Source organism: Zootoca vivipara, chromosome 13 (genome assembly GCF_963506605.1).
Source record: "Zootoca vivipara chromosome 13, rZooViv1.1, whole genome shotgun sequence".
NCBI classification, from domain to species: Eukaryota; Metazoa; Chordata; class Lepidosauria; order Squamata; family Lacertidae; genus Zootoca; species Zootoca vivipara.
Genome location: NC_083288.1, coordinates 52909156 through 52933251, shown reverse-complemented (window position 1 = coordinate 52933251; position 24096 = coordinate 52909156). Strand labels below are relative to the sequence as shown.

The 24096-nt window shown below is 49.3% G+C and overlaps 2 protein-coding genes across 2 annotated transcripts in view; both read left to right on the top strand.

The window, feature by feature from the left end:
- The first annotated feature begins 1484 nt into the window (after positions 1-1484).
- Positions 1485-9398, top strand: INCA1 (inhibitor of CDK, cyclin A1 interacting protein 1). The gene is made up of 5 exons (XM_035136379.2): positions 1485-1591; positions 2534-2576; positions 5914-6125; positions 7108-7303; positions 9086-9398. The coding sequence occupies exons 1-5, from the start codon at positions 1497-1499 to the stop codon at positions 9236-9238; spliced, it is 699 nt and encodes a 232-aa protein (XP_034992270.2). The 5' UTR covers positions 1485-1496; the 3' UTR covers positions 9239-9398.
- A 5364-nt stretch (positions 9399-14762) lies between these two features.
- CAMTA2 (calmodulin binding transcription activator 2) overlaps positions 14763-24096 on the top strand; it is a 46967-nt gene continuing 37633 nt past the window's right edge. The window contains exons 1-6 of the mRNA XM_060281952.1: positions 14763-14907; positions 16022-16131; positions 17191-17294; positions 19973-20040; positions 22490-22625; positions 23731-23802. Coding sequence (XP_060137935.1) covers positions 16104-16131; positions 17191-17294; positions 19973-20040; positions 22490-22625; positions 23731-23802 — 408 coding nt within the window. The 5' untranslated portion in view covers positions 14763-14907; positions 16022-16103. The remainder of the gene's footprint in view (positions 14908-16021; positions 16132-17190; positions 17295-19972; positions 20041-22489; positions 22626-23730; positions 23803-24096) is intronic.

Here is a 24096-nt window from a genome sequence, read left to right as displayed (position 1 = left end):
TGCAGGGATTCGAACCGCCAACCTTCTGATCGGCAAGCCCTAGACTCTGTGGTTTAACCCACAGCGCCACCTGGGTCCCTGATTTATAGCTTAGAACACAATCATTACTGTTTTCAATTCCATTGTCTTACTACCTTCCTTGGTGGGTTGTGCAAACTGCTCTTCTGAATAATGCTTTTTATACGGTCTGGGATGGGTGTGTGAGTGAGTTTATGGAACCAGGGAGGCGTTGACCCAAAAAGGTTTAGGAACCACTGGTCTAGGAGGAGGCTTCTCCTATATCTCTCTGAAGCCGTTTGATCATGGACTATTTCACTGTTTGTGGGCAAATGGTTTCAGTTTCTTTCTTTCTTTTAATCAACATCCAGTGCTGTAATAAAAAGAGGTTGGGTAAGTAGCAATTAAACAAGCAGCTTCTATATAAACCCACATAAATTAAATATTAATTTGTGAACTTCAAAGAGTGCTGGGGGCAAGTAGGAAATTGGCAAGGCATGGAGGAACAATGAGACACGGCCCATCCTCTGAGGAATAAATATGTTCCAAAGTCTTCCTCTTATATATTTCTAAGATCTGCTGGGCTGGAACACTCCTTGCATTTAGTTGTTAACTCTTAACAACCCACTAGGCTAGTAGATACAAAGGTTGTGAGGATGCTTGGAAAATATATATGATCTGCAAATACTTGGTTATCTCATCATCCTGCATTAGCTGTACCTGAAAGGTGAGCTGATATTTTCCAAAAGGGACTTTGCGTTTTCTGCCCCTGCGGTGCCAACACAGCCTTCTTCAAGTTCCTTTTACAGTAATGATATGCCCCCTAGCTATGCACCTCTCGTGGGACGTGGGTGGCACTGTGGGTTAAACCACTGAGCCTAGGACTTGTCAATGGTCAGCAGTTCGAATCCCCATGAGTTGCTCGGTCCCAGCTCCTGCCAACCTAGCAGTTTGAAAGCACGTCAAAGTGCAGGTAGATAAATAGGTACCGCTACAGTGGGAAGGTAAACGGCGTTTCCGTGTACTGCAATAACGCGAGAAGAGCACTGCAACCCCAGAGTTTGTCACGACTGGACGTATAGGTCAGGGGTCCCTTTACCTTCATGCACCTCTGCAGAAAAGGATGCAGATTTGGAGGGGTTCCCATCAAAGTCATAATATTCATGACTCGGTGAAATCTAAACAAACAGGTAAGTTGTTGGAATCCATGCTTTGAATTGCCAACAAAATGTTTGTGCTGGTCTCTGCTTACGTGTGATATAATCTGCTCTTTCTCTTTTTCAAAACAAAATTAAAAAATTCATTCCAGTAGCACCTTAGGGACCAGCTAAGTTTGTTATTGGTATGAGCAGAAGTGTGCATGCACACAAAAGCTCATACCAATAACAAACTTAGTTGGTCTCTAAGGTGCTACTGGAATGAATTTTTTTATTTTGTTTCGACTACGGCAGACCAACACGGCTACCTACTTGTAACTCTTCTTTTCAAGACAGTCCAAGATGGTCAGCAGATACCAACCAGAAGCAGAAGCAGAGGCTGCCAGCTCCGACTGTTCAAATAGTAACATTTGGGATGGTCTCACCCAACAACCAAGGTAACACACACAGTACTGTGCATAATGGTCCAAAATACAGACACAATCCTTTCAGGAGAGCTTTTTTTTTTAAACTAATTTCCCTCCATTGCTCCCACCACCGCTGGCCCATAACTCAATACAAAATAAGGATGTTGTTTAAGTCAGCATATCAGTGCACTTTGGACTACACCCCCCCCCCCCGGAAACATTCAGCTACTTCAGTCATCAAGGAGAGCAGAGGAGTGTGCAAAGCGCATGCAAATGCCTTTGCAAATTCTGATCCACTGAGCTGCAATATCGAAGTTGCAATAGTCTGAAAAGCCAGCCAGGATTTAATAGTGCTGTTACGTGCTACTCCAATCTCTGAGCGGCGATAGACTCTAGGGGTTGCTGCACTTAGCCAGGTTTCAGTTTCCTTGGAATGAAGGCCACCAGAGACTGTGGTATCTTTAGGATACAGTATAGGGTTTTATTGACACGTATATATAACCTGAACATAGGATGGAGGGGCCCACAGCATCAACACTCAAGTTTTTGGTCCTTATTGGCATGAATACTGTATATAGGTTTGGAGACATGTGAGCATTGGCTGCTGAAGTGAGTAGGAGATCTAGGCTTTATTTATTTGTTTGTTCTAATTATGCCCCACGATTCCCCCCAAAGGAACCCAGGGCAAAATATGTGAAAAAAATAGTGTTCTGCATAGTTCCTTGACCATCACTGTGGTTAGCAGGAGCCAAGCACATAGTAAAAAATAAACCAGTTATACAAATGTACCTATTCAGAACAGTCAGCTTCTGTTTAGTGAAATTTGGATTCTGTGCACATAGCGTAAACCCATTCCTGTGCTTGTTGACTGCCAAGGAGTTGCATCCCCCAGCCTCCAAGTTATGAATGTAATACATAAGAGGCATTTTGAAGTAAATGCCAGTGGCACTTAGTTGCACATTTATCTTTCAGCTCCTGCTGGATGGAAGAATATAACGAGGCACCGTCCCTGCTGGTAAGTTTTCATGGATGGCAAGATGAGGCTTCCTTTGAAATCATTTGCTTCTCTCCTGCGGAACTAATGCCCCATGTAAAAATAGGAAAATGCAAATAGTGTTTGCCCTGATTAGTGAGCTCAGCTGTGTGTGTGTGTGTGTGTACTGTGTGTACTTCCCTTTGCAAACCTCATTTGCTCTGTGGAACCTGAAACCTTTCCAGCAGGAGTGTGTGCACTGCAGAAAAGATGGAAGGTAATTTTACGTGGAGCATTCCAGACACACTGAGCAGTCCTGCACGCAAATTATGCTGGGGGTGGAGATACCTTGCTGCTCCACCAGCAGAACAGCTGCTGTATCTTATAGCCACTCAGCCTAGGAGTGAAGGTGGAAATGCAGAGAACCAGGCTGCACACACAGCCATAAACCACCAATAGGGGCTGTGCCAGTGACGATGCCATCTTCCCACAATGTGCTCAAGCTCCTGTGCCTGTTGTGGAAACAGGCACAGGAACCTGCCCTCCCACAGTGAGCAGTGACAGCCATCCACCTGGGTGGCCTTAAAAGAGGATGAGACATATTCATGGAGGAAGAGAGGGCTATCGATGGCTACTAGCCACAATGGTTGTGTTTCACCCCCACAGTCGGAGGCAGCAATGCTTCCGGATACCAGTTGCTGGAAACTGTTGTAAGGCGAGAGTTGCTCTTGTGCTCAAATCCTGCTTGCAGGTTTCCCACAGGCATCTAGGTGGCCATTGTGAGAGCAGGATGCTGGACTAAACGGGCACTCTCTGGCCTGATCTAGCAGGCTTTTCTTTTGTTCTTATGTTGGATTGGAAAAGGTGGACCAAGCATAAAGTTCCCAATTCCCTCTTTTCCCCTTCCAGTTTAGAAGGGAGGGCCGGGGCTGGCAAGGGTGTCTTGCCCTCCCTGTCCAAAAGGCCGCTGGCGACCTCCTTCCTGTCCTCTTGCTTCTTGTTGTGAGCCAGTTCCTGACAGCGATGTCACTTTCCCCACCTTGAAGAGGACAGATTCTCCTCACCCCCTGCTCTGTTTGATGAGGCTGGGTAAGAGGCTACTTCACCACAGTCTGCCTCTCCGCTCCGAAACCTGTTCCCTCTTATATTCATCTTGCAAACAACATTCCTGGCTGCCCCCACAGTTACAGGAATAACACAAAAACAATACATATGGCAATTTCTCATGTTTTGGGTGTGTGACAGCAGCAGTGCCACCTCTCAAACCTTTTTTTTAAAAAACAGCTTGATTGCTTTGCAATAATAATTCAAATCAGGGTAGCTTCCCCCCCCCCAAAAAAAACCCTATTCTCATTGAAGGGGTGGGACATTCCTGGAAGCCTTTTGCACTTCCAATTTCCTTGGGAGGAGGTAGTAGGAAGCAATCACTCCTGAGAACAAAAGGCCCAGGACAAAGCACATTTTCAATGCCACAGTTCCTTCTCCTTGCCATTTTCTGCCCTTCACTAGCTGTGGCTAAGTACATATGGGCAATAAGAACAGGTTTCTTGGATTGCCACTCCCCACCACCACCCCTTAAATAAACTTTCTCTTAGAGAGAAGTAGGTGAATATTGTTTTTTTAAAACAACAAACAAACAAACACAGTCATAAATATTTATTGAGATGTATTTATTGGAGCTTGGGTCTTTCTCCTCACTTATGCTCCTTTGGATTAATTATCTTTTGACATGCACAGCTGTATCTTCAAGTGTTATGATTTCTTGTTAATTAGGGATGCTCTTGGCTGAGTGAAACTGAGCTCATTAGGTCGAGGGCTGTCAGGTTAGCTGGTGCAGGGACAACCCCCCTCCCTCCACACACCCTGGAATGAGGCACTGGGGTCTCCCACCAGGGAACAAAACCACCTTGGCTTCTCCTTGCCCAATGGGCAAGCGCTTGCCCATCTGAGGGCAGTCCAGAACTGCCTCTGAAAGGCCCAGTTGGAGGGGGCTGATTGAGGCCTCCTGAAAGGAGCAGACAGGTGGTAACTGTACACAAGGGGGCGAACTCCATCAGTCCCCCCCCCCCCCGCAGAGTGCAATGGCATTCACCCACTCATGTTGCCCAGCAACAGGCATTCTCTGAGGCAGACTGTTCTGATATTGGAGGTGGTACACATGACTAGTAGACTTGATCACCTTATCCTTCACAAATCTCTCACACATCCCTTTTAGGGCTGTCCACGTTGACGGCCCGTTACTACATCTCACGGCAGCAAGCTCCATAATTTAACTTCCTCTGGTGTGGGACACGTCATGCTCTTTCTGGGGTCGTTTGTCCGCCTTTGGGCCCCACCCTACACTCAGCTGTCAGCAGGCAACAGCGGCCACACCCCACAAATGGCTTTGACTGGTGAGGGTAGCCAGTGGGGCTCTTGCAATATGAGAGAGGGAAAATAATTGCTCTCTGTTCACTTCCTACACACACCAAGCATAACTGTATACACCTCTATCATATCCTGCCTTACTCACCCTATTTACATACTGAAAAGTCTCTGAATGTTGCAACCTTTCCTGAAAAGGAGAGCTACTCCATCCCCTTGATCAGCTTGGTTTCCTATTTCTGAACCTTTCCCAGCTCCACAATATCATTTTGAGGTGAGATTACTAGAACTGCCACTTGATTAAATAAATCCTACTTCGTTAATCAGCCAGGTAGTCATTGACTTGTCATTAATCAACTGATTTAAATCTGCACAAATGTGCATGTGCGAAAAACAATGTCTTCCGATATAAATACTGTAAAGCATACTTATCTTTCTTGTAAAATGATGCACCCAGCCACCTGCAGTTTTTATAAGTACTTGGAATAAAAATAGCGAAAATCTGCTGAACAATTTAATTAAAGGCAGCATCTTAGCTGATGGGAATGATTTTCATTGATTAGGTTACAGGTAGGTAGCCGTGTTGGTCTGGATCGAAGTAAAATAAAAAAATTCCTTCAGTAGCACCTTAAAGACCAACTAAGTTTTTATTTTGGTATGAGCTTTCGTGAGACACGAAAGCTCATACCAAAATAAAAACTTAGTTGGTCTTTAAGGTGCTACTGAAGGAATTTTTTTATTTCATTGATTAGTGTGACTAATTGGCTAAACAGTGCAAACTTATTTTAGACAAATCAAATATCAGTTGTAGGTGCAATAGATTTTCAAGAAAGAAAGATGCTTGTGAAAACCCTTAGTTCTCTGAAATATTAATTTGTCCAGTTGCCACTGAAGATGCACATTCCAGCTTTGGCCATTTCTGCCTCTGCTGTCGTCATCACCACCACCACCACCACAAAATAGTAATGTCATTTAATGAACCAGTGCCAAATTCTTGCTTTCTCTATCCCTTCAGACATCTGGCTATGTAGTACAAAGGCCTGCTGAGGCTGAAAGAGACCCTTTCCCCTGGCAGATTATTTCAACCACACAGAAACTCCCACCCCCCAAGGAGCTGTGCCGGAAGAAGAGAAAGGGGCCAAAACGAAAAAGACTTGAAAATGTCAGAGCCTTGTCTGTTTGCTATCATCTGGAGGAGCTGAGGAGGCGGCAAAGCAGCATGGACGAGTAAGGAAACAGACCTTTTGTCATGAATGGGAAGTTAACTTCTGACACCCCAGTAACTTCTGACACCCCAGTCACCTGCTAGGGGTAGGAATCACGTGGTAGCTCAGCACGGTTCTATGAGTCCCCTTGGGGTCCCAGGGCCCTTCCAGACAAACTGTTTATTGATAATTCATCCTGATTAGTTCACACAGAGGGATTTGACAATTTTGGCTATTAAGTCATAGAAATGTAGAGTTGGAAGAGACCCCAGTGGTTGTCTATTCCACCCCCCTGCAATGCAAAGAATTCCCGACATTTGGCCATCCAACCTCTGTTTAGAAATCTCTGATGAGGGAGAGCCTGCCAGCTTCTGAGGGAGTCAATTCCATTGTTGAACAGCTCTTGCCACCAGAAAATTCCTCCTCAGGTTTAGTGGAAATCCCCTTTCTTTAGACACAGTGTGGTTATAGAAAGATGAACTGTGTTGCTTGTCCCTAGCTACATCTGGGCTCTGACCAGTAAGAATTGCTATGGTTATTGTAACAAGACAGGAAGACAGGAGTGCCTGGCGTGCTATGGTCCATGGGGTCACGAAGAGTCAGACACAACTAAACGACTAAACAACAACAACAATTGTATATTATCTATGTATATCATCTTGTATTTGTAAGCAACCCTGGAAGCTCCATTGCAGGGTGGCATATAAATATTTTATATAAAATTCCTGTGAAACCGGCACACACTGTACTCCTGATGGCAGTGGTAACACCAAGACGGGATGAAAACTGCATTTTCCCAGGAGCAAAGTATTTCATGTTGAATGCTTGGAATATGTTTTCCTGTAACAGAAGTACTCCCTTGAGGAAACTTGCCCAGATCCCATGCAGCAGCTGAGTAATAATAACCGAGGGAATGATTGCACACAAACACATAAATATGCAATCTGGAAAAGCCTTAAATGTCAGCATTCCAGCCTTTGCAAATACCTGTTTTCTGTTTAAAGGCTGAAAAAGGCTAAATGGGGTGGGCTTGTCCCCCAGCCATTCTCCGAAGGTGCAGGAGGAACTGCTGACTCACCCCCCAAAGTAACGTGCCATGATGATGATGATGAAGACCCCCTGAGCCCCTTCAGCATGCTGAAGCCAACTTTCCAGCTCTATGAAGAGCCCCCAGTCTTCAGCGAATGCAGCAAGGCGCAGGTAAGCTAGAATGACGAAGCCACGAAAAACAAGGGTGCAAGCTGCTCCCCCAGCAGAAAGATGGTGCAGGAATGGGACCCTTGCTTCTCGGTCTACTCTCTCATGATCGGAACAGAACCACCTGCAGCATCCTTTATCTGGCAAGGAGGCAAAATGGACACACACACCATTTCTCCACCAGGGCAAGCAAAATGTATTCTCCCGGCCCAAGGACACACTGGGCAAAAGCACTCAAGCAGGGCACAGAGCACCGCCAGGGATGGGCGTGGCTGGTGAGAGGAGGCGTGGCCTGGGGAGGGGCATGGCCTAGGGAGAGCCCCAAAGACCAGATGGAAAGGCTGGGGTTGGGGTGGGGGGGCATTCAACCCAACTCTTGAGGTCCCCTGTCCCTGAGTTAGAGCCTGAAGGAATACTAGAGCAAAGTTAAAAAGTGGAGAAATTCCTTTCCTGGATGAGCAGAGAGATTCCTGCTCCAGGAGGGGAAGGTAGCCTTCATTCTGCCATGCTTTAAGGTAGATTAAAAGGCATGTGGGTGTTTAGGGAGATCCAAAGTTGCATCGTGGTTGAGCCAGTATGGTGCAGTGGTTAGAGATACCTGACTAGGACCTGGGAGACCAGGCTTAAAATCTCCGCTCAGCCTTGAAGCTCACTGGGTGACCCTGGGCCAGTCCCTGTCTTTCAGCCTAACCTACCTCACAGGGTTGTTGCTGTGGGGATTAAATAAGGTGGTGGAGAACCATGTACACTGCCACAGTGAGTGAGCTCCTTGGAGAAAAAAGTGAGATGTAAATGCAATAAATGCAATAAATAAACAGAGAGATGGCTAGGTGCTGCAGAATCTGTGGGTAGTTTCAGATAGCCATCATTCCCCTGCTAGGACTGTTTGTCGCTTTCAGTTGCCAGGTGATGGGAATTAATCTTAGCATCTTCCAATGAGTGATGCTTGCTGAGTTTAAAGTTCATTGAATTCCCTTATTCAGCGTAGTTCCCCCTGTGTTTGTATCACTGCAAGAAGTCAACATTTGTTGGGAAAGGCCAGTTATTTGATTTCCCACTGTGAAGCAGAAGAGAAAGAGAGGAGGTGTGGAAAACTTACCTAGTTTTGGTGTTTTAATTAAAATGAGCTGTTGGTTTGCAACTACTTTCTGCCATTCTAGAAGAATATCTGCTGGATCAGACCCAAAGGTGCATCTAGCCCAGAATCCTGCTCCCCAGAGTGGCCAGCCAGGTGCCTCTGGGAAGTCCACAAGTGGGAGATGCAGACTACAGCCCCTCTCCTGTGTCCCTCCCCACAACCACATCAACTTGTATTTGCAGATATAGCTATTGTGATTCACAGCTGTGATGGCTGTGCAGCAAGATTTTGTCCAAGCCCCTTTCATTGCCATCGTTGCATCTCAGGGCAACAGATTCCATACATCTGCTCTTCATTCTGTGCAAAGTAATACTTTTATTTTGCCTGTCTTCAACCTACTGCCAGTCCACTCCATTGAGTGATGGAGGAGAGGACCATCAAATGCTACTAGCCATTGATGACTATGCTCTGCCTCCCCAATTTGAGGCAGTCAATGCTTCTCAACAGCAGTTGCTGGAAACCCCAGGAGGGGAGAAAGGGCTCTTGTGCTTGGGTCCTGCTTGCTGGCTTCCCACAGGGGCACCTGGTTGGCCTCTGTGAGGACAGGATGCTGGAATGAATGGGCGACTGGCCTGATCCAGCAGGGCTCTTCTTATGATGAGGCAGGCGCAGAAACCTGCCCCAGTAACAGCTAGCTTCCATTACAGCTCCTTTATCCGGAGTGGAACCCCACCCTAAGAGAGCAGCTGAGGATCCCTCAAGAAAGCCCTGTGATCTCCTACACAATGGCTACACAGGACAGGTTCCAAGCTTCAGTAGGCTGCCTCTACAGGGGATTCAAACTGCTGTCGGAGGAATGACCCTGATGGCATATGTAGCCAGAGCTTGCCCCCCCCCCCTCTCTCTCTCTCTGTGTGTGTGTGTGTGAAGGAAAACCTTTCTCAAAGCACTAATAGCCTGCGTGGGTGGGCGGGAGATGGCAGGCTGCTGCTGCTGATCCATACATACTGAATTAACAGGCAGGAACTGGGAAATCAGATGGAGAAAGTGAGGGGATCTATATCTCGAAAAGACCTGCCCTGTTTGACTCCTACCCATAGCAACTCCACCCTGTTCTTTGGAAGTTTATTTTATTTTAGCAACAATTCTGGGACATTATTTGCTACACACACACACACACACACACACACACACACACGTCTAGAGGGAGTTTGCTCTCAGGAAATGTTCCACTGTAGGCTGTGGGGGGGGGGGTTGGGAATAAAGAGGGGGAGCCACTGCCATGGGAGACATCGGGAGTGTTTCCATAGTAATGCAGCAGAAGTGGAGAGGAGGCCTTGCTTGGATCTAGCTTTGGCACCCTCCCTCCCTCCCCATATAGCGTAGGTGTGTGCTGTGTGCCGTGTTTATTTGGAATGAAAACCCCACCAGGCAGCTTCCACTAGTCTGGAATCTTTTTCCCTATCACCTGCAGCTCTCAGGTCTGGTAAAACACATTACCATTCTGGGACAAAGTATCTGGCTGATCTGAGGGGCTCTTTCCTTCCCACACACCTCTTCCCCAAATAGGCAAATTCTTGCTTGGCCTTTCAGCGGGAGCCATCTGTCCCGTTCCCCCCCCCCCCCCGGTCTCTTGTATCCATTGAGAAGGATAACTTAAATTGTGCCCCTCTTTTTCTTACAAAAGAGCCAGGGTTCTTGGTGGTTCTTGGTTATGCTTTTTCTGCTTTGACAAGATCTGTCTGGGGGAGGTCGCTGCATCTTCCCATTCCAGCAAATGTGATGTCAAAGGGGTCCCTCTCTGATGCTTCACTTCTCTCACATCACTTCTTCCTCACTTCCAACGTGAATTATAAATGCTTCTGAGACTGACCAAGTCTTTGTTGCAAAGTGTCTAGCATGCCACACTGCAGACCAAACTGGTGGTGGAGGAGGACGAGGATGAGGATGAGGATGAGGGAGCCTTGTTTCCCAGGTTCCCCCTTTTGATGATTCAGAGCAAAAGAGATAGAAGTTTCATTGAACTTTTTGCTTGTTCTGCATGAGGGTAAATTGTTGTCTGTTTGGGGCCAAATTGATTCCAAGAAGCTCACGATAAAGGGCTTAGAACTGCTTCACAGCCACCTCAAAAGCCAGCCTGAGTTGATAAACAGCATTCTGCAATCATTAGCAATAATATGGAATGTCAAGTCCAAACACTCCAACTATGCCCCAAAGCTTTGTATCCTCAGTGGTTTGGGATGGAATTTAAAACACTGAAAATGTTTTAGTGGGGGGAGGGAACCCTATAAGCACAATCACCACCAGGCTTTTAAATGTATGGCTGCAAAGTTTTTGAAAGGCAGGGAATCTCTTTATAGGATATTTCAAATTTTAGCTTTTGCATGAGGCCATTCACAGGTGCTTTCACTGCATACAAATCTCAGAAAGGGTACTGCGATCCACAGACTGGGCAACAATATCTTGCTAAAAAAATTGTTTTTAACCCAAACTCCCAAACCTGAACTATTTTATGGCAGCCAGTAGCTCCAGAGTTCAAAGCTTTTCAAACTGCTCACTGATAACAGTTAATACATGGGTAGTATAGCCATGCTAGGACACAAAAAAAACACAACCCCAAACTGCAGGATTCAGCTGCATCTCTTGTATTGCATTAATGCAAGTTATTGTTGAAATACCATTAATGTGAAAGGAAATGCTGTACTGTTATATTTAAAAGGTAGAGAGTTTCAGTTGTTTTAACTTTCTATTAAATGCACAGTGTGTGACCAGACCGTGGTGTCGTTGTTGTAACTGGTTTACTCTGTATTGTTACTACGACTGGGAGTATAGGCTAAAGCATTCCTGTGCTTTGATGAGGACTTGAGTAGAGCCCTGCTTGAACCATTTAGTCCAGTCAACCCTCACAGTGTGTTTTTTTTCTGCCTACAACTCCCTCCAGCTCCAGCCAGGGACTTGTAGGCCAAAACATCCAACATCCTGTCTCCCAGTGGCCATCCAGGTGACCCGTAAGAAGCTCACAGCAGCCCTCCCATTAACTTCTCCCCAGCCAGTGCCTGCTATTCAAAGACACTCAACTCCTGAAGATGGATCATACATACATACATACATACCCCAACCATCCAGCCAGGTTTCCCCATCCAATCTGGGGCCATCATTTCAAGAATACAGTGGAAAACCTACCATCCATTGATTTATCAATTCAGCCATTGCCACAACTTGTGGTGTTAATTCCCTGCAGTGTGTTCAGTGAAGTTATTCCTTTTGTTTATCCTGAATCTTACTACCCATCAAATGAACTGGGTGAGTCTTGAGTCCTGGTGTTAGTGAGAAGAAGAAAAAATCACCTCTTAACATTCGGACTCACAGTCACCCAATTAATTTGAGGAGAGTGAGAAATGAGTCTTCATGATGGGAGGGGGAATCAAGAATCTGGGCACTTCCTGTTCATTAAGCATGCATCCAGATTTTCAGGGAAATCAGACGGCCTAGGGGCTATTTAATGAGCATTCCCTCTGGCTTGTTTTTTGTGGAGGGGCCAGATGACGGTGTGCCAAAGATAATGGACTTCCCCGTCATCACTTTCCTTGCCGCAAAAAAGCCCAATTTGGGGTTGGGGAAGAGGCTTATTGCACAAGTCCTCCCATCCAATGACAGCCGTGCAGCCTGAATTTGCTGGCATGTGACTGAATAGCACCCAGAAACAGCAACAGTCTGGGAGCCCCGAGAGACCTTTTTTGGCTTGGCATCGGCTGAGAAGAAGAGAGGCAGCGGGGCACACAGGCAGCGGAGTGCTGTTGCTGCTGCCTCAGCATGGCAGAGATGTGAGCACAAGGAATAGATCAAACCGGGAAGACCTGTGTGCCTATGGAGCTGCTCAGCAAGGGCTAAAAGGAACCTAGTGGGAGGTGCAGCTCAGATCTTTTCCCCAACAAATCCTACATGAGCCATGCAGAGAGGTGCAAACCCACGTTCAGATGCAGCTCCTGTGTTGCCCTGCAGCTTGCCATGCCCAGGAACCCTTTCAGTGCCACTCTTGGACAGAGAAGTGAGCCCACAAACCCTTGACAATGCCAAGCAGTTGGGCATATGCTCCTCTCTCTCATCAGTGGTCCAGAATCATTGCACACAAACACCCCCATCCAGTTCCCCGACCCAAACCACTTGCTGGGCCTTACTCTAGGCACACCACCAGGCAGCCTGCCTGCCTGCCTGCCTGCCTTGGCAGCCATATACAGAACAGTAGCTAGCTTGGCCTCTGAATATGAAGAATAAATAAAGATGGAGTTGGCTGTGTCAACTTCGCCTATAATGAGGAGAGGCTCCATTGGAATGAGTGACAGAGCCTGTGCAAAACCCGGAACGATTTAACAAGTTGGGGGCAGGTGGAATCTCAGGGCGTTGCAGACTTGAGGGTCGGGGAGGGGAACAGGGGAGTGACTTTGCAGTGGCTCTGGTGTCCTCCTTGGATGGTCATTTCCAGAGGGTGATGCCAGGGGACAGCTCTTCAGCCCCGTGTAGCCTCAATGTGGGGTTCCTCAGGGTTTGATTTTATCCCCTATGCCGTTCAGCATGTACAGGAAACTGCTGAGTGGGGTCATCCAGAGTTTTGGAGTACGTTGCCAGCAACATGCTGATGACACACAACTCTCCTTTACAATAAACTAAAGCCCAAGCCCGATAAGACTGAAGCACTGTTAGTTGGGTGGTTCCCCAGACCAGATGGCGGGGAGGCTGCCTGCTCTGGGTGGGGTTACACTGCCTCTGAAGGAGCGGGTACCTAGCTTTGGGGTACTTCTGGATCCATTGCTGTAGCATGAGACTCAGGAGACTTGGGGTGCCTTCCCTCAGCTTCGTTGGGTGGCCCAGCTGTGCCCCTAACTGGACAGGGGCAGCCTAACTTCTGCCTATGCTCTGGTAACCTCTAGGTTAGATTACATATGGTGGGGCTGCCTCTCTGAAGACGCTTCAGAAACTTCAGCTGCTGCAGGATTTTGTGGCCAGGTTGCTCACCGGCGCAAGAGGGTTTGATCCTATGACACTGCCCCTGGGCCGACTGCACTGGCTCCCCATTCAAAGTGCTGGTTTTGACCTTTAAAGCCTTAAATGGCTCAGGACCACGGCACCTCAAGGACCGCCTCTCCCCATATGAATCAACTGGGAACCTGAGATCATCCGCTGAGGCCCTTCTCATGAGAATAGGGCCTTTTCTGCAGTGGCTCCCCATTTGTGGGATGCCCAGGGAGGTCCGCCTGGTGCCTTCATTATACACATTGAGGCACCAAGCAAAAACATTCCTCTTCAACCAGGCCTTGGGCAGATCCATGGCCTTTTAAATGTGTTTGGTGGGCGGCAAGGGGATGTTACTGGTATGTTTTTGGTTTATCATGTTCGTTTCATTTTATTATGTATTTTGTGTTTTTCTTTTGTACTTTTATGTTGTGACTCGCCCTGTGACCTTCAGATGGTGTGTACAAATTTGAAGGAAAAAAAATCATAACAGATGGTTACATTTTGGTTAGTTCAATGCCTGACTGGGTTTTGCCATTTTTTCTTATAAGATCCCTGCTGGAGCCATCCAGAGGCCCGTCTAGTCCAGCACCCTGCTCTCACGGTGCCCAACTAGGTGCCCACTGGACACTAACAAACAGAATCTGAGCACAACTATGATGCCCAGGACGTGGCAATCAAAGGTATGCTCCCTCGGAGAGGGAAGGCAGGATACAGCCACGGGGGCTACTAGCAAACAATATCCTTTATCCTCCAGGAATTCGTACAGGGATGCTTTAGTTGACATTCCTGCATTGCAGGAGGTTGGACTAGATGACCCTTGGGGGTGGTTTCCTTTCCAACGCTCCCATTCCATGATGCCTCCTGTCTTTCTGGACTGAGTGTCCTCCCGCAGGCTAAACTCACCGATGCTCCTGGGCGAAACCTTTTGTGATTTCTGGCGAGACTTGCCAGGCCTGGGGATGTTGCAACGAACGATGGCGCGTGTGCGCGAAAACTCCGCTGAAAAGCAGCCGCTGTTTCCTGGTTTGGGCCCGTTTCTATTTTGCGACCGCCTGGGTTCTTATGGGGCTGAGGGTGGGGGGGGGGGACGCCTCTTGGGGCGGGGATCCGGTCCCGCCTGGCTTGGAGTGCAGGGGGGCTGTTCTTAGCTCGGGACCCGGAGCGGGAGGCGTGGGAAATTTCTCCGCCCAGTTCCCAGCGCCGATCTGCGCCCCCCCCCCGGCAGCAGCGCCCGAGGGGTCGGGGCCGCGCTGGCTTCCGCCTCCGGAGCCCCCTTGGCCCGGGCGGCCTCCTCCTCCTCTGGCTCTCCGCCTCCGCCTTCCTCTCCGCCTCCTCTTGCGCGCTGAGCTCAGACGCTGCCGGGCCACGGCGAGCTGTCAGCGATCGGGGCGGAGCGCGCCTCTCGGGCAGGGGAAGGAAGGGGCCGAGCCGCAGCCGGTGCTGGTGGCGGCGAGAAGAATGGCGGCCGGCGGCGGAGCTCGGGCACGAGCGGCGGCGGCCCCGGCAGCAGCAGCAGGTGCGCCCGGGAGGCTCCGCGGGAGCGAAGGATGCGCCCTGCGGCTGGGCTGGCGGGGTCCGAGCGCGGCGCCGAGGGCCAGCCTTGCGCGCGGGGCCTGGCGGGGGACGGAGGGCCACAGGCGGGGGACGGGCGGCCCGCCGGTGGGCACGGCGGCAGGTGGGGCGGATGGAGCGCGGGGATGGGCGGGCGGCGTTGCGGGGGTAACCGAGGTCTGGGGCTAGCGGGGGACGCGATGGGGCGGGAGGCGTGGTCTCTTGGCCACCGGGTGGGCCGGCGGGGGAGGCTGGGTTCGGGGCTGGGGGCGCGACTGGGGCTGGCCAGAGCCACGTGGGGCGCTTGGCCGGGGGGTTGCTGGATGTGTGGGGCTGAGCTTGGCAGCTGGGGCTGGGGAACGACAAGAGGCTCCTGTCCTGTGTGGGTGTAGCTCTGAAATGGTCCCTATTCTGCCAGGAAGCTGGAGCATAAAGACTGGGGTTTGTGGGTGGCTGCCCCCCACTCACCCACTCAGTTGTGGGGGGAGGGGGCTGGGTGAGGCAGGGGGGCTGGCTGTGGGTGATCTCACTTGACAGTTTGAGGAGGGGGTCGGGGAAGGGAAGGGAAGGGATGCCTCCAGTTGCCCCCAACCCCCTGGGTTGGGATTGGTGCAAGGGGCAGCAATAAGCACTCCCTGCTTGATGTAGAAAAGTGGGGGGAGTTCACCCCTTCGTCGTCCTTGGCAGAGTCTAAAGAGGGTCTCTTTAGAGAATGCATAGGTATAGAATCGTAGCGTTGGAAGGGACCCCCAAGGGTCATCTAGTCCAACCCCCTGAAACGCAGGATTCACAGTTAAATAATCTCTGGGATGAGGGTGCTAGCTAGCCAATGTGGGCGGGGGTGCTTGTTTGCGCTGTGTGGGGAGGGGTGGGGTTTAGGGAGGAGAAGACCAGTGGATCCTGGATGAGATAGGGTGAGGGATGTGTGGGGCCTGTGGGGAGCTGGCGCTCAATGAGTCATGTGTGAAGTGGGTCATATAGGCAGGGGTTGGGCCCTGAGGGTAGGTGGCTGCCTTCTGTGCCTCTGCACCCTGGCCTTCTTAAACACCCCCCTCCCTCCCCACCCGCTGCCTCTCCAGGTCTGATCCCAGTCCTCACGCGTCCTGATCTGAGCCCCCCGGGCCAAAAACTCTAACGCTGTTGCCACTCAACGCTCTAAAGATGAACAAGGAAGCCACAGAGGTCTCTGGTGAGTTTTTGGGTGCTGGGCAGCCAAATATTTCACTGATGGGCAGCTTGGGTGCTGGTTCCTTTCCTGTCTTTCCTCCGTTCTTCTCCCATTCCAAAGAGACCCAGGAATCCTGGCTCCCCAAGGCTGCCCTGGGCTCTCTTTCCTGTTCATGGAGCCCTCCCCGACAAGTCTGGATTGTGCCCCTTGCCCCAATTATATCTCCCCGAGGGCCTGTGTGGAAGAGACCGTCCCCTGTCTCCCTCTCTCCATGCAGGCCGGAGAGCGGCAGGGCCTTTTCGGTGCTGGCACCCATGCTTTGGACTGCTCCCTTGGGGGATAGTGGTTTTGCCGCTCACTTTGACGTCGTTTTTGTCACCAGGCTCCTTCATCCAGGAAGGTGCTTCTGGGCTGCAGTGTTTGAATTTTTGCCGGCCAACCAAGTGGCCCGGTGCTTTATAAATTTTATTTAAAATCGGTGGCTGCTGTTGAATATTTTGGTTGGGGTTTTTTTTGTGTGTGTGTTCCATATGTATTTATTACTAGCATTCACAGATGGTTTGGAGCTCTGGTCAAGAATGCGACTTGTGGGTTTTTTTTAAAACCAAGCAAGCTACTAAGTGGGGGCCCTCTCCAAAATTAACAAGAGGACCCTAAGACTCCTCATCCCATGCCAGGAGAGCCTGCACCTTTGCGAGGGCTACAGGAGGCCCTGCCAACAAAACAAAACCCTGGCACAGCCTTCTATCATGGCCTGGTACCGTCGGCAATTCTGTGCCCCAGAACATCTGGATTCTGCCACGTTGGGGATGGCCATCCTTAACGTATTGGGGTGAAAGGGTCTTCCATCCCAGCTCTTTTCTCTCTCCCTTGCTGGGTTCCTATCAGCAAGAGTTTTGGGTAGAGGTGAACATTCAGAACCTGGACCAACCACTCCCCTCGGTTCTCCTGGGATCTGCGGCCCCCACCTCTCGCCCAACTGCCCCCTCCTGGAGAAGCCCAGGAGCCTGTCTTCCCTCTCGCCACCCCCCTGCCCTGCCCAGCGCGGGTCTCACCCTCCACCTGCCTCGCCTCTTCCAGAGAACAACCACCACTTGAAGGTTTTCCTGCCCAAGAAGCTGGTGGAATGCGTTCCCAAGTGTCCCGCCTTGCCGAAGGAGCGTCTGCGCTGGAACACCAACGAGGTGAGCCAGGCGGGAGAGGGGCCGGCTGTTGTTCAAATCGATATTTTATTTTATGGATAGTTAAGTTGATATTTTATTTAAAGATTTTTATTTATAAAGGAATAAAGTGATAAAAGAAAACGAAAAAAATGTGGAGGGGGGGAAGAGAGAAAGGAAATGAATGTGCAAAAAGCACAGCGTAATACATTAAGTAAAGTTAATTACATTGCTATAGGTTATTATATAATATATTATTATTAATAATAATATTATTATCCTAATCTATACATGGTTACTAATATGCTTACTAAGAGCCCACTGCATTCTGTATGAACTTGTTCCAGATATCAATATACTTGTCCGAACAAAGTCTACGCCGATAGGCAATCCGTTCGTACGTTGCAATTGTTATCACTGTTATCAATCCATCGATTAACGGGAATCATGTCTTCCAGTTCATCGGTATCCATCTCTTGGCAGTCATTAGGGCTTGTAGAATTCACAGAGTCTGTGACCACCTGGGGACGCTACGTATTCCTATTTAGTCGTTAGAATATTTGAATCCCTAAGTTTTTTTTCTAAGATAGGGTTTGGCTAACTGAAGGCCAGGAATGGGCAAACTTTCCCAGCCTGGGGGCCTCGGTTCCAGCCTGGGGGGGGGGCACATGGCAGCAGTGGGCGGGGCCAGGGGCAAAAATGGGCGGAGCAATGGGTGGAAATGCTTACATTTGTACAGTGGGCTTGTTCCTACACAGACCCTTCTCTGTCTGTCATCTGTCCGGACAGTCCAGACATTTAGGGTGAAAAGCAGCACGGATGACAGGAGGTGGGGGTAACATGGGCAGAGCTCTGAGGGCCGCATGGAAAGGATTTGAGGTCCATATTTCGCCCCGAAGTTCCTGGCCCTTGCCTTAAGGACGCAATATTGGGAGTAGGACATAGAAATAGTAGCTCATGCATTAACAGAAGCTAAGATGGGGGATTTTGAAAATGCACCACACACACACACACACACACACACACACACACACACACACCCTCCGTAGATTCTTGGCCATCGGAAGTTTGGGAAATATGCCATTTATGGTTAAGCTGACAAACTTGATAAGGGTAAAAGAAGGCAGATGAGGGGGCAACAACTTCAGCGGGAAGCGGAGTTTGTTTGTTTTGAATGGAATGATAAAGCACAAGATTTAGCAAACCCACATTTAATACAAGATTTAGCTTATTTCTAAAAAATACTTGCGTAACACAATTTCATTTTTTAAAAAATCAAAGCGGTTAACAATATAGATCATTTGTTGTTGGCATCCGCCTGCCTTGAGAGACAACGGAGTGTGCTTCTGGGGGTGAAGTCAAACCTCTTCGTGTGCAGCACCCAAGTGGCCTCCCCGGGGTGCAAGCCTGGGGCGGTGTGTGTGGGGGTCCCGGGCTGCCCAGATGACAAGACGACCCCCCCCCCACTTTGGCTTTGCTGCTGTGGTCCAAAGGAAAGCAGAGCAAGACGTTGGGCACCGGAGTTGCTGGAAGGAGGCGTACAAGACACCATCCAAAAGTCTTAGGGACTCCTCTCTGATTGATAAGCCCCATCTGCCCCTCACTTCCCTCCGCAGCACATACAGAATCCACATTATTGACCCTTAGATTGAGGTCATATTACCGGGGGACGGACGGATGGACATATTACAGAACATGTTTTCTTAAGTAGTCTGCATAAGCCTCCCCCCCCCCAGCAGAATTTGGAAGGTCAATAAAGAATGCGGCCAGGCTGTTCAGAGGAGCAGGTTTTCATAGAATCCTAGTTGGAAGGGCCCCCAAGGGTCATCTAGTCCAACCCTCTGCAGTGCAGGAATCGCAGTTGCTGAGAGACGACTGAGGCTGTGGGGCTGATGTTTCCATCTCTGCCCTCCGGAATGCATCATTGTTTTATTACGGTTTCGTAACGGGGAGTGTTTTGGTTTTCTGATTCTGTCGTCCTGCTGGATTGTGGGCAGGCCGCCCTGGGCTCCCTTGGGGAAGGAAAGGGTGCGGTGAAAATGCCACAAATTAAGCGGCTTCCACCCCGAGAAGCAAAACTCGACCGTGCAATTAAATAGTTGTAGAGAATGCACAAAGGGGAGCAGGTAAAAGCAGGAAATGTAAATCCTAAAAAAAAATTGGAATAGGAATATTTTATGAATCACAAATATATGGCAACGTTGGAAGCTTCTGAAACTCTTAAGCTGGGGTTGGGGACGTTATTGCTTTGTAAACCCTGACCACTGCTATCCAAACCTGTTGCATGGAAAAGGCAGGTAGAAAGGGCGACTGACTGGGCCTCAGCTGGGATCCTCTGTCAGGAAGTTCCTGACAGTCAGAGCTGTTCGGCAGTGGAATTTGCTGCCAAGGAGTGTGGTGGAGTCTCCTTCTTTGGAAGTCTTTAAGCAGAGGCTTGACAAGCACATGTCAAGAATGCTTTGATGGTGTTTCCTGCTTGGCAGGGGGTTGGACTGGATGGCCCCTGTGGTCTCTTCCAACTCTATGATTCTTTTGGCCTGGTGGCTGTGTTGGCATTTGACTTGCCATTCTGTTGGTCCTGCGGTGGTTTCTGTCATTCAGAAGTCCTGTGTGGGCTCCCCTCCCCATCCTTTCTCCTGAGAACAGCTGGGTTGCTGGTAGAGTGGCGTTTTCCCCAAACTCCCTCTTTTTTTCTGTCGTAGGAGATCGCTTCCTACTTGATCACCTTTGAGAAACATGAAGACTGGCTCTCATGTTCCCCCAAGACCAGGTAGGTGTATGTGTGTGGGGGGGGGTCATGCCTCTGACTCTGGGACATTTTGGGGGACATCTACCTGGGGCCCCCTGTGTAGGCGCAGCCCAGCTCTGTGCCAGAGATGGGAATCTCATGCGGAGGAGGCAAACTTGCTGCGCAGTGGCTTCCAGCATGGACTGATGCCGGAAAGTGATTTGTTTTTGTTTAAATACCCTTACTCCATCTCAAAGGCTCTGGCATAGCTGCCTTTGTCTTCACCGTGGTTCTCCCCCTGGAAAACTTTTGTTTTTAAATCTTATTCATTGCATTTATATCACACTAGAAGAAAAATAACCGCTCAACTTTTAGAAGGCATCTGGAGGCAGCCCTGTACGGGGACGTTTTTAATGTTTGATGTTGTATTGTGTTCTTTTATCTGTTGGAAGCCGCCCAGAGTGGCAACCCAGCCAGATTGGGGTGGTGGTGGTGGTATATAAATAATAAAACTATTTATTATTATTATTAATAATAATAAAATTCCTTCCAGTAGCACCTTAGAGACCAACTAAGTTTGTTATTGGTATGAGCTTTTGTGTTAATGCACACTTCTTCAGATACACTGAAACAGAAGTCACCAGACCCTTATATATAGTGAGAGTGTAGAGAGGGGTATTACTCAGAAGGGTGGTAGGAATGGGTGATTGGCTGATAGGTGTGGTAAACCTGTTGACGACTGTTAACGACTGCAATTGGTCTTACAGGAAAAAGCAAGGGGTGAGATGGCTAAAAATAGCTTTATCATGTATAATGAGATAAGAATCCAATGTCTCCATTCAGACCAGGTCTCTCCATGGTTTTAAGTTTGGTAATAAGTTGCAATTCAGCAACTTCTCTTTCCGGTCTGTTTCTGAAATTCTTTTGTAATAAGTTACAGGTAGGTAGCCGTGTTGGTCTGAGTCGAAGCAAAAGAAAAAAAATTCCTTCAGTAGCACCTTAAAGACCAACTAAGTTTATATTTTGGTATGAGCTTTCGTGTGCATGCACACATCTGTGTATCTGAAGAAGTGTGCATGCACACGAAAGCTCATACCAAAATATAAACTTAGTTGGTCTTTAAGGTGCTACTGAAGGAATTTTTTTCTTTTGTAATAAGACAGCTACTTTGAGATCTTGTTTTATAGAATGTCCTGGGAGATTGAAGTGTTCTCCTACTGGTTTCTCTGTCTTGTGATTCCTGATGTCAGATTTATGTCCATTTATCCATCGGCGTAGGGATTGCCACTGTTGGCATTTGATGGCATTTATTATATGCTGACAAGGCCTTGCTCCAGTCAGCAATTGTGCTGCAGCATTCTGCACCGGCTGCAAGGGAAGCCCCATGTAGAGCACATTGCGGCAATCCAGTAGAGCTGTCCTGGGGCTGCCCGGTCGCAACTCGTCCCCATCAAGTCTCTGCCACACACACACCCCTTCCCCTCCGCCCTCTCCCAGAACTTCATTTGGTGCAGCTGTTCTAGCGTGAGTTTTCGCGGCTGTGCTAATAGCTCTGGCGCAAGTGCCTTGGCCCCAATTGATCCGTTTATTGTATTTCTGTGCTGCTTTCGGTTCAAATGAATCCCAAAGCAGCCGAGAAAAAAAAACAGTAACACAGCAGAGCATCACGAACGCAGTGCAAATCATATGCTACAGTTAACAAACCATCAGTGAAACAGTCTGTGGAACGCTGTTAACAAACCAGCAACTAAAAGAGTAGGCCAAACATCACAATTACAGTAGTTGACAAATCGATATGGCAAATCCGTGTGTCGTCATGGTTAAGAGTGCTGAACTCTTACCTGGGGGAGAGCAGGGTTCGAATTCTCACTCATCCATGAAGCTCTCTGGGTGCGACCTTGGGCCAATCTCTTAGCCGCACCTGCCTCACAGGGTTGTCGTGAGGGTAAAATGGGGAGGAAGAGAACCAGTATACCTGAAGGAGCGTCTCCACCTCCATCATTCTGCCCGGACACTGAGGTCCAGCACCGAGGGCCTTCTGGCGGTTCCCTCGTTGCGAGAAGCCAAGTTGCAAGGAACCAGGCAGAGGGCCTTCTCGGTGGTGGCGCCTACCCTGTGGAACGCCCTCCCAACAGATGTCAAAGAGGAAAACAACTACCTGTACCAGACTTTTAAAAGACATCTGAGGGCAGCCTCTGTTCAGGGAGGCTTTTAATGTTTAGTAGATTATTGTGTTTTATTCTTCTGTTGGAAGCCGCACAGAGTGGCTGGGGAGACCCGGCCAGATGGGTGGGGTATAAATAATAAATTATTATTATTATTATTATTATTATTATTATTATTATTATTATTATATAACCTTGGACACCACAAGGCTGATATCCTTCGGAGATAAAGAAATGGGATGAAGGAATCCATCAATATAGTTGGTAGTCTACAAAGCTCACTTCTCCTCCTCCTCCTCCTCTTCCTCCACCTCCCCGTCCGGCAGACCCCAGAACGGCTCCATCATCCTGTACAACCGCAAGAAGGTGAAATACCGGAAGGACGGCTATTGCTGGAAGAAGCGGAAAGACGGAAAGACGACCCGCGAGGACCACATGAAGCTGAAAGTGAAAGGCGTGGAGGTAGGGGAGGGACGGGCCAAAAGGAAGGGCAGGGGGAGGGAGGATTATACCAACTGGCGGAACAAGGGGTGGTGATGGATTGACACCAGGGCCAGCATCCCACAGGCCACTGGTCCCAGCCCAGGATCTGGGAAGCAAAGCGAGACCAAGCAGAGTTTTGTCCCTGGCAGTCGAGGTCCAGCAACAGAAGCAGTAGGCAGAGTGAGGCGGTGAGTCAGGCAACAGAGGGCCAAAGCCTCAGGTTCTGCACTTAGGCAGAAATAACTAGACACACAAATGTGGGTTCTGGGCAGCACAATTTAAGAAGGATGTTGACAAGCTGGAAGGTGTGCAGAGGAGGGAGACCAAGATGATGAAGGCTTTGGGAACCAAGCCTGATGAGGAACGGTTGAAGGAGCTGGGGATGTTTAGCTTGGAAAAGAGGAGACTGGGAGGAGATAGGATAGCCATCTTCAAACACAGAAAGGCTTGTCACAGGGAAGATGGAGCCGACTTCTTTCCTGAGGCTCCAGAGGCGAGGACCCTGTTGTATCGTCTCTCGGTGTTGTTGGACCGCAACTCGCCCCATCCCTGACTGTTGGCCAAGATTGCTGAGGTTGGTGGGAGTCTGACAACATCTTGGTTGAGGAGCAGTCGTTCTAGGCCACTGGGATCAGGTCCCCCCTGCCTTCCCATTCCTCCCCCCCCCCTCTGAGCAGCCCTGCCCAGACGTCTCCGTAGGACTTACGATAGACAGCCTCGATGACAATCAGGCGGGAGAGGACTAACCTGCTCACAGGTCCTCCGAACCCAGGGTCCAGGGTTGTCTTGGGGTATGACTGGCTGAATCAAAGAACTGCAGAGTTAGACGGGATCCCAAGGGATCTCAGCTGATGCATCCCTGACAGGTGGCCCCCCCAAACTCTGCTTAAAGACTTCCAACGAAGGAGAGCCCGCCACCTTCCGAAGGAGTCCGTCCCACTGTTGAACAGCTCTTACTGGTTGGGTTCCAGCATAGGGGCTGGGATTGGCTGTGGGGAGGGCACAGGCTGCTCCGCCAAGCAGCACCTTCCTCTGCCTGCCGCCTCACCTGCCCGCTCTCCTTCCTCTGCCCTCCCCTCCGCAGTGTCTCTACGGCTGCTATGTCCACTCGTCCATCGTCCCTACATTCCACCGGCGCTGCTATTGGCTGCTGCAGGTATGTGCCACGGGGGCCGAGAGAGAGAGAGAGAGAGAGAGAGAGAGAGAGAGAGAGAGAGAGAGATGTAGAATTGTAGGATTCATTCTACGAGTGGGGAGGGGCCCCTGGGGTCATTTAGTCCAGCCCCTCCTGTGATGCAGGGATCAAGTTTCTGGGGGCTGGACAAGACAACCCTTCGGGAGAATAAGATGGAAGGCCTCTGCACGTGCACGAATTCATGTGCGGAAACAGTCGCCCGTGTGCACTTGAACACCCTCGTGTGGACACAGCCTTGCAAGTCTGGAACCACAA

Coding starts and splice junctions, on each gene's coding strand:
- INCA1 (XM_035136379.2), top strand. CDS start 1,497: ATGGTCAGCAGATACCAACCAGAAGCAGAAGCAGAGGCTGCCAGCTCC. Junction 1,592..2,533: donor GGTCTCACCCAACAACCAAG/GTAACACACACA, acceptor TTTATCTTTCAG/CTCCTGCTGGATGGAAGAAT. Junction 7,304..9,085: donor GCGAATGCAGCAAGGCGCAG/GTAAGCTAGAAT, acceptor CTTCCATTACAG/CTCCTTTATCCGGAGTGGAA.